General features: G+C 45.4%; 1 protein-coding gene across 1 annotated transcript; it reads left to right on the forward strand.

Moving 5' to 3' along the window:
• Window positions 1–67: 67 nt before the first annotated feature.
• On the forward strand, window positions 68–1,579 carry GPR135 (G protein-coupled receptor 135). The gene has a single exon (XM_068963505.1). The coding sequence runs from the start codon at window positions 68–70 to the stop codon at window positions 1,577–1,579; it is 1,512 nt and encodes a 503-aa protein (XP_068819606.1).
• Window positions 1,580–12,061: the final 10,482 nt, after the last annotated feature.

Raw genomic sequence — 12,061 nt, forward strand, 5'->3', positions numbered from 1 at the left:
CCACCTCGGGCTTGCGGCCTCCTCCGCTGGTGCGGGATGAGCAGACCTGCGGCCGCCGCGGGGCCCCATGGAGGAGCAGCCGCCGCCGCCGCCGCTGGTCCGCCCGCCAGTGAGCACGGCCTTTTCGGGCAGCCCACACCCCGGCGCCCCCTCCCCGGCCGGCACGCCTGGCGGGACTTCCTCCGCGGCGACGGCGGCGGCCGTGCTTTCCTTCAGCACCGCGGCGGCCGCGGCGCTGGGGAACCGGAGCGACGTGAGCGGGGCCGACAGCACTGGCGCCGCGGCTGGCGGCGGCCTCGGCGGGCGCGGGGCGGCGGGGGCGGCGGGGAGGCCGCCGCTGGGCCCCGAGGCGGCGCCGCTGCTGTCGCACGGGGCGGCGGTGGCGGCCCAGGCGCTGGTCCTCCTGCTCATCTTCCTGCTGTCTAGCCTGGGCAACTGCGCGGTGATGGGGGCCATCGTGAAGCACCGGCAGCTCCGCACTGTCACCAACGCCTTCATCCTGTCCTTGTCCCTGTCGGATCTGCTCACGGCGCTGCTCTGCCTGCCTGCCGCCTTCCTGGACCTCTTCACGCCGCCGGGGGGCCCGGCGCCCGCCGCCGCCGCCGCCGCCGCCTCCGCCGCCGCCGCGGGGCCCTGGAGCGGTTTCTGCGCGGCCAGCCGCTTCTTCAGCTCGTGCTTCGGCATCGTGTCCACGCTCAGCGTGGCCCTCATCTCTCTGGACCGCTACTGCGCCATCGTGCGGCCGCCGCGGGAGAAGATCGGGCGCCGCCGGGCGCTGCAGCTGCTGGCCGGCGCCTGGCTGGCGGCTCTGGGCTTCTCCTTGCCCTGGGAGCTGCTCCTCGCGCCCCGGGAGGCCTCGGCGGCGGCGCAGAGCTTCCACCGCTGCCTTTACCGGACGTCTCCGGACCCCGCGCAGCTGGGCGCGGCCTACAGCGTGGGGTTGGTGGTGGCCTGTTACCTGTTGCCCTTCCTACTCATGTGCTTCTGCCACTACCACATCTGCAAGACCGTGCGCCTGTCGGACGTGCGCGTGCGGCCCCTGACCACCTATGCGCGCGTGCTGCGCTTCTTCAGCGACGTGCGCACGGCCACCACCGTGCTCATCATGATCGTGTCCGTCATCTGCTGCTGGGGGCCCTACTGCTTCTTGGTGCTGCTGGCCGCCACCCGGCGGGCCCAGGCCACGCAGTCTCCCTCCCTCCTCAACGTGGTGGCCGTCTGGCTGACCTGGGCCAACGGGGCCATCAACCCTGTCATCTATGCCGTTCGCAACCCCAACATTTCGATGCTCCTAGGGCGCAACCGGGAAGAGGGTTACAGGACTAGGAACGTGGACGCTCTCCTGCCCAACCAGGGCCGGGCTCTGCAGGCTGGAAGCCTCAATCCCCTTCGAAACCGATATACCAACCGCCTGGGGGCCTGGAGCACGATGTCCTCTTCCAACCCGACCAGCGGGGTGGCAGGGGATATGGCCATGTGGGCTCGCAAAAATCCAGTTGTGCTTTTCTGCCGGGAGGGACCACCAGATCCTGTGACAGCAGCGGCTAAACAATCTGAATCCGGGGATACCAGCCTCTAAGGAGGGTTGGGATGCACAGCTTATGAAGGCAGATTTCCACCCACTTCGATTAACTAACGGGGAGAATCGTGCATTTCATAAAGCCAAACGTTTAAAAAAAAGAGGGGAAGGCTTACCCCTTCCCTCCAAACAACATAACAAGACAATGTCCTTTCCTTCAGAAGTGCCAAAAGGAATGTAAAATGCAAAAATTAAAACGATCTTACACCGCACAACCAAGCATTGTGAACTGTTAGTGCCCAAAATGACAAAAATAAAATTCACAATTACTGAAAAGCTCATATTACAGGAATCACACTGTGAAACAAACCAAAAAACTCATTGCGACTGGTATTCATAATACATAGAGTTCTAGGAAAGAATGAAGACTTTAAGACTGCTTGAAGGCCCCTCTAAATCACCAGCATTCAACGGAACTTCAGATTTCTAGAACCTGCACCTCTGACACATGCCTAGGGTGCTTAAGTTAGGAGTAGAAAATTTTATCTGGCTTTACACACTTTGGTGCATTTCCTTCCCACCCCCACCCCATAATCTTTGTAGGAAATTTTAAATTCATATCCCATTTAAAACCATTTTAGGAATTTGAAGGTGGTTTATTACTATAAAATTCAACCATTTCAGGGGCAAGCAGAAGTATGAACATAAAGAAATGTGGCTAATTTTTAAAGTATTTTGAGATTATATTTAGAAATTAGTGTGCAGCATCAACCCTCCTCCCCCAAAATATTTGCCTTGGAAGCTTTGAGACTTTGACCTTTACTCTAACCTGCTATTTTTGTTTCTAATGATTTAGAGGTGCCACTCTCAGAAAGTTTTCACATTCTTAAATGATTTTCATAGTAGAAAGTCTTTGCATTTGAAGTAAATTTGATTTTTGTATGCAGCCAAAAATGTAACTTGAAGTCAAGTTGATTGAATCATGTGAATAATGCATATATACATAATAGGGGAACTCTATGAAGTTATCGGCTTAGCTATCCTACGTAGCTTTCAGCTAATCAAAAATGATTCCAAAGAGGAATTCAAAAAACATTTTGAGAAGTGGATGCATTCTTGGAATGAGCATAAGCCTCTCCAAGAAGATCGACATGTTCTCCTACATTTGGAAGCTTGGGTATGTTTGTTTAAAAAAAACAGTTCCTTTATAGACATGACATCTAAAATAATGTGATCTTTATTCAAAAGGAGAATGGCTGTGAGATTATTATATGTAATAGAGTATTCATAACTTAAGCATAAAGTCAGAGGGGTACCTGAATCACACTGGAAATACCTTCAGAAAGGTGCAAAACAAAGATGCTTTTTTTAAAAAAATTCAAAGCACGATTCAGAATTTGTATGGGTGAAATTTCTCTTATTAAATGCCACTGTACATAGAATCATTTGCTCAGAATTTTGAAAGACGTTTTTTGTGTTTTCACCCTTTCTTCCATCTTACTCCTCTTTTCTTCAGTGTTTCACAGCCTTAATTGAATAAGTACTTTAAACTAGATATGAAACTTCAGCTTTCCTAAAAAGGTTTTAATGTGAAATGGTCATCATTTTTCCCTTGTAAAGTCTTTAAACATCTTTGTTAGTATTTAATTTTGTGTGTGTGACTGATGGGTATATGTCATTATTTTGTAATCAAAGATGGAAATATATGATTCTTGTCAGAGCTAAAGATGTTTTCATGTTTTTCCCTTTCTCAAGGCATAATGCAACCAGAAGTTTATGAATTATCTGTATATATCTTCCCACACTAAGTGTAGTACAGAGTAGATGAGATCACCTCTCCTCTTTAGCACTTACTATAACAGTAAGTGCAGCTGAACTCACGTTTAACAGGTATATCCTGTTAAAGGCAGAAAAAAAAAAAGTAGTCATGTATTTTTCACACTGTGAGAAAATGGAAGTCATGTCTGGTATTTAGAGGAAAAAGATAAAGTCATCCAATGAGGAAATTGAAATTCAACAACTGTGAATAGTAGCAGAAAAAGAGAAATCTTAGGGGAAGGAGCAAACATGTTGCAAAATAAGGTATTGCCTAGGAAGAAGAATCAGAGAAGGCAATGGCACCCCACTCCAGTACTCTTGCCTGGAAAATTCCATATCTGGAGGAGCCTGGTAGGCTGCAGTCCATGGTATCGCGAAGAGTTGGACACAACTGAGTGACTTCACTTTCACTTTTCACTTCCATGCATTGGAGAAGGAAATGGCAACTCACTCCAGTGTTCTTGCCGGGAGAATCCCAGGGACAGGGGAGCCTGGTGGGCTGCCGTCTATGGGGTCACACAGAGTCGGACATGACTGAAGCGACTTAGCAGCAGCAGCAGCAGGAAGAATTGAAGGAAGGCATTTAAAAAGAAACATAACATGAGATAAACCTGCTTCATGAGTGAGGGGGGAAATTCCATGAGACTGGGCACTCTAGGGTGGTGGCATGAAGGACTGTGAGCAGAGAAGGAATTCCCACCCTAACTCTTGGTAGGCAGGCGTAGGACGTTTTAGGAAGGGGATGGCTTGGGAAGGAGATTGTTCTGTTAGTGGTTCTAAGAGGAATGGTGGGTAAGAATGGAGAGAGAAAATTGCTAATATGTTCCTGGACTATTTACAGTGTTATGTTTGTTTTTTAATTTGAGGTTATTCAACTGGTCAGTGATAGAACTAGGACCTGAACCTCAGAGCTCCGTGTTCCCTCCTCTATTCTCTATTGCCCCCACAAGATCCATGAGTGGAGCCACTGAGGAAGAGAAGTTGCGGTCCTGCCATCATCAGCAACACCATGATCAGCATCACCATCCACTGGTTTTATTTTGTATGTCGTGTAGAACAGCTTTCTGGAGTGCTAAGGAAACTAAAGGGTAGAAATCACATTACCTGCCTTAAGAAGGCATACGGCCTCATCGAGGACTTTGGGCTTTATAAAAATTGCCCCTAATCAGTACTCTTTAGTTTATCTGTGAGAAAGAAAGGGTGCAGCATTTTCAGAAGTGGTTATCAAAGAGAGGAGATGGATTTGGAAGCAAAAGACATGTCGATAAAGTCCAAGAGCCATCTGGTCCAGTCGTACATACTTGGAGACAAAAATTAGTGCCTTGAATAAAAGATGTGAAAGAATGACCTGAATATTTAAGACTTAGACCTTTCCTCATGACTCTGTGGAAAAAGGAGAAAGAGAAGCTTTGCAATATTGGCATGTATTAAATATTGCTTGGACATAAGGCCAGAATATAATTCTTCATATCTCATTCTGCTCCCAGCTCAAGTATTTCATTTAAATTGCAATAACAAGTCATACTTAGCATAGTACAGGCATTAACTCATTTAATCCTCAAAACAACCTTCTAAGTGGGGGAGGGGTGTTGTTATTATCACACAACCCATTTTGCAGATGAAAATACTGAGGCACGCATGGGCTTTGTCTAAGATCACACAGGAAGTAAGTGCTAGATTTGTCCCTAGCAGACAGGTGCCAGAAGTCTCATCTTAACCACTAAACAGTACTGCTTCTCTAATTTGTAAAAGATAATGGGAAACCTGGGAAAGAGCCCAGGAAGATAAAAACAGGACTTCCCAGATGGCGCTAGTGGTAAAGAATCTGCCTGTCAATGTAGGAGACATAAGAGACTTGGGTTCGATCCCTGAGTTGGGAAAGTCCCCTGGAGGAGAGCATGGCAACCCATTCCAGTATTCTTGCCTGGAGACTTCCCCGGACACAGGAGCCTGGTGGGCTACAGTTCATAGGGCTGCAAAGAACTGTACCCAACTGAAGAGACTTAGCACAGTACAGATAAAAACAATTATCAAAGAAATGGGAAATATCATAAAATTTAAAAGAAAGTATCTGTTTAATTTGGGGAATGGCTATATAAGATGTGTGTTTTAAAAATATATGGAGAGATTTTGAGCAGTTATTTTCTCATATAAACCCCAGTCCTGGATGACCCCAGTCATTGGCCTTCTCCATTCCCGCTCCAGGGTGACTGAGCACAGCTGGAGAAAATTAAGAGATCGGTTAGTTCCCTCTGCACCTAGAACCCATAGTCTTGCCTGACCCTTCTACCCTACCCAGCAATCTGAATTTCTTCTCATCAGCACTCTTTCTGCCCACTTTAGTGACCCTTCAAACTTTCTCTGCTCAAACTTTTAACCAGTTCTTTGTTTTTAGAAGATCAGTTTTGGTCCTACGTCTTGAAGAAAATAGAAGCCATCAGATACAGATACCTTCATATTTTAGCCATCAAAGGAAACACACTAAACTGAATTGGCACCAGTTCTCAGCTCTGTCTTTCTAATAGTAAATAGTCTGGTCTCCTCACCAGCCTCAGGAACCTCATGCTGTTAATCAGCTCCCTTTTGTGGCATCCTTTTGTGGTAGCCTTTCCTGCTGAACCAAACCCTTCCCATGAGTTCTTTTTTTTTTTTTTTTAATATTTTTATTGAAGTATAGTTTGCAATATTATATTAGTTTCAGGTGTACAATTTCTCTGATTCAGTATTTTAATAGATTATACCCCATTTATATTTATTATGAAATATTGACTATATTCTTTGTACCATGCAATATATCCTTGTATCTTATTTGTTTTATACATAGCAGTTTGTAGCTCCTTATTCCCCTACCCCTATCTTGCCTCTTCCCTCTTCCCTGTTACTGCTGGTAGCCATTTAGCTTGTTTTTTTACACCTGTGAGTCCGTTTCTGTTTTGTTATACTCATTCATTTTACTTTTTAGAGTCCACATGTAAGTGATATCATAGAGCATTTGTCTTTGACTTTAAGCATAATGCTTTCCAGGTCTGTCTCTGTTGTCGCAAATGGCCAAATTTTTCTTTTTTATGGCTAATAGTCTACCGTATGCATGTGTGGAGATATCTATTCCCATGAGTTCTTAAGCATTCTCACTTAAAAGAAACAACAAAAGCTCTCCAGTTTATCCATCCCGTTTCTCTCACTCCGCTCCTGCCCTTCAACTAAACTTGTCAAAAGAATTGCCTACACTTCTACAGAGCTAGATCCTAGTCCATAATGTTCACGGTGCAAGAAAGTCAGTTTTATGCAACTCAGTTTTCCCAAATCCCCTATTCTGCCAGGTGGCAGAAACTTAAGACGGGTTTAAATAAGCCCAGGCCCTATGGAATTTTCTATCACCAAGGCCCAGTGAATGTCAGTCTTCAGTGGCCATCTGTATTACATCTGCTGAAGTACCCATCTATGTGTCTCTGATCACATCCATAGAAGGTTGTGTGAATTTTCCCTGCTCAATCTGAGAGATTAACAAAGGTCTGTCTAGTCAAAGCTATGGTTTTTCCAGTAGTCATGTATGGATGTGAGAGTTGGACTATAAAGAAAGCTGAGCGCCGAAGAATTGATGCTTTTGAACCATGGTTTTGGAGAAGACTCTTTAGAGTCCCTTGGACTGCGACAAAGATCCAACCAGTCCATCCTAAAGGAAATCAGTCCTGAATATTCATTGGAAGGACTGATGCTGAAGCTGGAACTCCAATACTTTGGCCACCTGATGCGAAGAACTGACTCGTTGGAAAAGACCCTGATGCTGGGAAAGATTGAGGGCAGGAGAAGAAGGGATGACAGAGGATGATTTGGTTGGATGGCATCACCAACTAAGTGGACATGAGTCTGAGTAAACTCCAGGAGTTGGTGATGGACAGGGAGGCCTGGCGTGCTGCAGTCCAGGGAGTCGCAAAGAGTCGAACACGACTGAGCGACTGAACTGAACTGAATATGAGAGAACGCAACTCTCAACTTAGCCAAATTTAGAGCCCTTCTTTGGACACAAAGATTATTACTCCATCTCAGCACCAACAGAGGGCTGTGACAACCCCTATAATGCTATCTCAGGCTGGTTTTTTTTAATTGATTTTTAATATTTTTGAGGAGCCCTGTGACTCAAAACTTTTTAGTATCATTGAGTCAATAAATCAAAATGATAAAGTATATGTTGGAGGTTCTACTTATGAAATGGCAGTGGAGTCCTGTGACCAGCTCTTCGGTGAAACAAGTGCAGCTGGTGAAAATTATTTAAACAGCAACCATTTGAAGTCTTTGGATTGTCATAAGAGCAAAACAATGGGTAATGGTTAGTCAGATTCATTTCATCTGCCTTCACTAATTAAATTCATTTTAAGACTTGCATGTCCTCCAAGCAGCATATGGCCTAAGATGTTGGCCCAAGTTATTTTCTAGGAACTTGCAGTCAGCTGCATCTAGTTTGAGCTGAGCTGATTAAGACTGGATAGGACCCCCCAGGCCTCCAACTGGGCATGCTCCAGTGTCCTCTCTGTAACCTTTTGATGTCAGATGGCTGAAAACTCCACCCTCAGATGATGCTAAGCACCTACACGTTTGAACTGCAGATGCCTGTAGCTTAGTTACACCTGTCTTAGTTACAGACAGTTACTGCGCATTTTCCCAATGACCTTTCCCACTCTCCCCACACCTCAGACTGCCCAGCTTCTTTATTGCTTATCCCATGAGCACCCGCACCCTTGCCTTTGGGGAGGCAGATTTCAGATTCCTTCATCCATCTCGCTTGACAGCCATGCGAATAAACCTTCTCTTTGCTACACAACTCAGTGTCTCAGCATTTCACTTGCTGTAAGTTGGGCAAGATGAACCTGGTTCAGTAACAAGAGCATGTAGCAAATGAAGCAACATTTATGCAAGAAAGTCCACTATAACTCAGTAAGAACAGCAACAGTGGGTAGAACTTGAATTATAACCCACTCCTTCTCCCAGCTCACTGCAACAGAAACTCCATTTCAGGTGAGTACAGCCAAGACCCCCGGGCTCCCGCTTTCCCCAGTTCCCAGTCCAGCACTGCGGTAGCTTCTTGGGAGGAGCAGGTGACAAGAACTTCTCATCTTTCCAGCTACATGTTGCAGAGACTAAATCCCAAGTGCTGCAGCCATAGTGATTGGTCCAGCTGGTCCCATTCACAGGGTGGTGCTTAGCCTCAGGGCAGCATGCTGGGAATATTGGCACATGATTGTCCTCACCCAGCTTGTTGGTAGAGCAGAGGCTCTGTGCTGGAAAAGACTGGGAAGCTGAGAAGATTAGAGGCTACTGTCTCCACAGCTGCCCTGCTGCTACAGGGGCAGGTACCCCCAAAGAAGTAACCCACTCTTCCTCAGCTTCAGAGCAGTGGTCAGTGTTCTGATCAGTGGTATGGACAGGCCTTTAAGCAGAGAGTCCTGAAGCTCTCGCTAAGGAACCAACTTTACTTGAAACAGAGTGTGAGGAAGTTCAAGTTTAAGAGCATTCTCAGAAACAGTGCATTTTTGTGTAAACAAAATTTGGGGGCCTGGTATCTTCTTGAGCATTACAAACTAAGCCTTAGGTCAGCTAGTTTGCCAGAGAGAATCAAGGAAAGATATGTAAAAAATGTGTCATTTGAGCAATTCCACTGCTCAATTTATAAAAATATGCACAAATATGGCCAGAGATTTTTTTCACTGTGTTATCACTGAGAATAACCAAAACACCCAATGATAACTGGTTAAAAAAATGATATGTTTATAGAAAGAAATATAGTGATTATGAATTGTTTTATACACATTTAATAAGTTGGGAAAATCCTCATAATTTTAAGTGAAGCAAAATTCAGAACTGAATGCTCAGTGTAACCCTACTTTTTTAATGAATGCACACACAGGAAAAGACTAGATGTAAATATATTGTAGTGTTAACAGTGGTGGTATTACTGTTCCAAGGGCTTCCCAGCTGGTGCTAGTGGTAAAGAACCCACCTGCTAATGCAGGAGACTTAAGAGATGTGGGGTTCGATTCCTGGGTCGGAAAGATCCCCTGGAGTAGGGCATGGCAACCCACCCCAGTATTCTTGCCTGGAGAATCTCATGGACAGAAGACCCTGGCAGGCTTAGTCCATAGAGTTGCAAAGAGTCAGCCACAACTGAAGTGACTTAGCATACATGGGCTGTAGCCCACCAGGCTCCTCCATCCGTGGAATTTCCCAGGCAAGGATATTGGAGTATGTTATCATATCCTTTTCCAGGGGACCTTCCCAACCCAGGGATTGAACCCATGCCTCTTAGTCTCCTGCACTGGCAAGTGAATTCTTTACTGCTGAGCCACCAGGGAAGCCCATGTGCTCCAGTTACCCCCTTCTTAAAAGAAGAACAATCGTATTGCATTAGGGTCCACAGAAATGGGAGGGACCTAACAGAAGCAGAAGATATTAAGAAGAGGTGGCAAGAATACACAGAAGAACTGTACAAAAAAGATCTTCATGACCCAGATAATCAAATGGTGTGATCACTCACCTAGAGCCAGACATCCTGGAATGTGAAGTCAAGTAGGCCTTAGGAACCATCACTATGAACAAAGCTAGTGGAGGTGATGGAATTCCAGTTGAGCTATTCCAAATCCTAAAAGATGATGCTGTGAAAGTGCTGCACTCAATATGCCAGCAAATTTGGAAAACTCAGCAGTGGCCACAGGACTGAAAAAGGTCAGTTTTCATTCCAATCCCAAAGAAAGGCAATGCCAAAGAATGCTCAAACAACCACACAATTGCACTCATCTCACACGCTAGCAAAGTAATGCTCAAAATTCTCCAAGCCAGGCTTCAGCAATACGTGAACTGTGAAATTCCAGATGTTCAAGCTGGTTTTCAAAAAGGCAGAGGAACCAGAGATCAAATTGCCAACATCCGCTGGATCACAGAAAAAGCAAGAGAGTTCCAGAAAAACATCTATTTCTATTTTATTGACTATGCCAAAGCCTTTGACTGTGTGGATCACAATAAACTGTGGAAAATTCTGAAAGAGATGGGAATACCAGACCACCTAACCTGCCTCTTGAGAAATCTGTATGCAGGTCAGGAAGCAACAGTTAGAACTGGATGTGGAACAACAGACTGGTTCCAAATAGGAAAAGAAGTACGTCAAAGCTGTATATTGTCACCCTGCTTATTTAACTTCTATGCAGAGTACATCATGAGAAACACTAGACTGGAAGAAACACAAGTTGGAATCAAGATTGCCAGGAGAAATATCAGTCTCCTCAGATATGCAGATGACACCACCTTTATGGCAGAAAGTGAAGAGGAACTAAAAAGCCTCTTGATGAAAGTGAAAGAGGAGAACGAAAAAGTTGGCTTAAAGCTGAACATTCAGAAAACGAAGATCATGGCATTTGGTCCCATCACTCCATGGGAAATAGATGGGGAAACAGTGTCAGACTTTCTTTTTTTGGGCTCCAAAATCACTGCAGATGGTGATTGCAGCCATGAAATTAAAAGACGCTTACTCCTTGGAAGAAAACTTATGACCAACCTAGGTAGTATATTCAAAAGCAGAGACATTACTTTGCCGACTAAGATCCGCCTAGTCAAGGCTATGGTTTTTCCTGTGGTCATGTATGGATGTGAGAGTTGGACTGTGAAGAAGGCTGAGTGCTGAAGAATTGATGCGTTTGAACTGTGGTGTTGGAGAAGACTCTTGAGAGTCCCTTGGACTGCAAGGAGATCCAACCAGTCCATTCTGAAGGAGATCAACCCTGGGATTTCTTTGGAAGGAATGATGCTAAAGCTGAAGCTCCAGTACTTTGGCCACCTCATGCGAAGAGTTGACTCATTGGAAAAGACACTGATGTTGGGAGAGATTGAGGGCAGGAGGAGAAGGTGACGACCGAGGATGAGATGGCTGGATGGCATCACGGACTCGATGGATGTGAGTCTGAGTGAACTCGGGGAGATGGTGATGGACAGGGAGGCCTGGAGTGCTGCGATTCATGGGGTCGCAAAGAGTCGGACACGACTGAGCAACTGAACTGAACTGACCTGTCTCTTGAGAAATCTTAATGCAGGTCAGGAAGCAACAGTTAGAACTGGACATCCAACCATCTCATCCTCTGTCGTCCCCTTCTCCTCCTGCCCTCAATCTTTCCCAGCATCAGGTCTTTTCAAATGAGTCAGTTCTTTGTATCAGGTGGCCAAAGTATTGGAGTTTCAGCTTCAGCATCAGTCCTTCCAATGAATATTCAGGACTGATTTCCTTTAGGATAGACTGGTTGGATCTTTGTTGCAGTCCAAGGGACTCTCAAGAGTCTTCTCCAAAACCACAGTTCAAAATCATCAATTCTTCAGTGCTCAGCTTTCTTTATAGTCCATACATGACAACTGGAAAAACCATAGCCTTGACTAGATGGACCTTTGTTGGCAAAGTAATGTCTCTGCTTATTAATGTGCTGTCTAGGTTGGTCATAACTTTTCTTCCAAGGAGCAAGCATTTTAATTTCATGGCTGCAGTCACCATCTGCAGTGATTTTGGAGCCCCCTAAAATAAAGTCTGACACTGTTTCCACTGTTTCCCCATCTATTTGCCATGAAGTGGTGGGACTGGATGCCATGATCTTCGTTTTCTGAATGTTGAGCTTTAAGCCAACTTTTTCACTCTGCTCTTTCACTTGCATCAAGAGGCTCTTTAGTTCTTCATTTTCTGCCATAAGGGTGATG

The sequence above is a fragment of the Capricornis sumatraensis genome, chromosome 2 (genome assembly GCF_032405125.1).
Source record: "Capricornis sumatraensis isolate serow.1 chromosome 2, serow.2, whole genome shotgun sequence".
In the NCBI taxonomy this organism is placed as follows: Eukaryota; Metazoa; Chordata; class Mammalia; order Artiodactyla; family Bovidae; genus Capricornis; species Capricornis sumatraensis.

Excerpts from the sequence above, each read along its gene's own strand:
- GPR135 (XM_068963505.1), top strand. The coding sequence starts at position 68 with ATGGAGGAGCAGCCGCCGCCGCCGCCGCTGGTCCGCCCGCCAGTGAGC.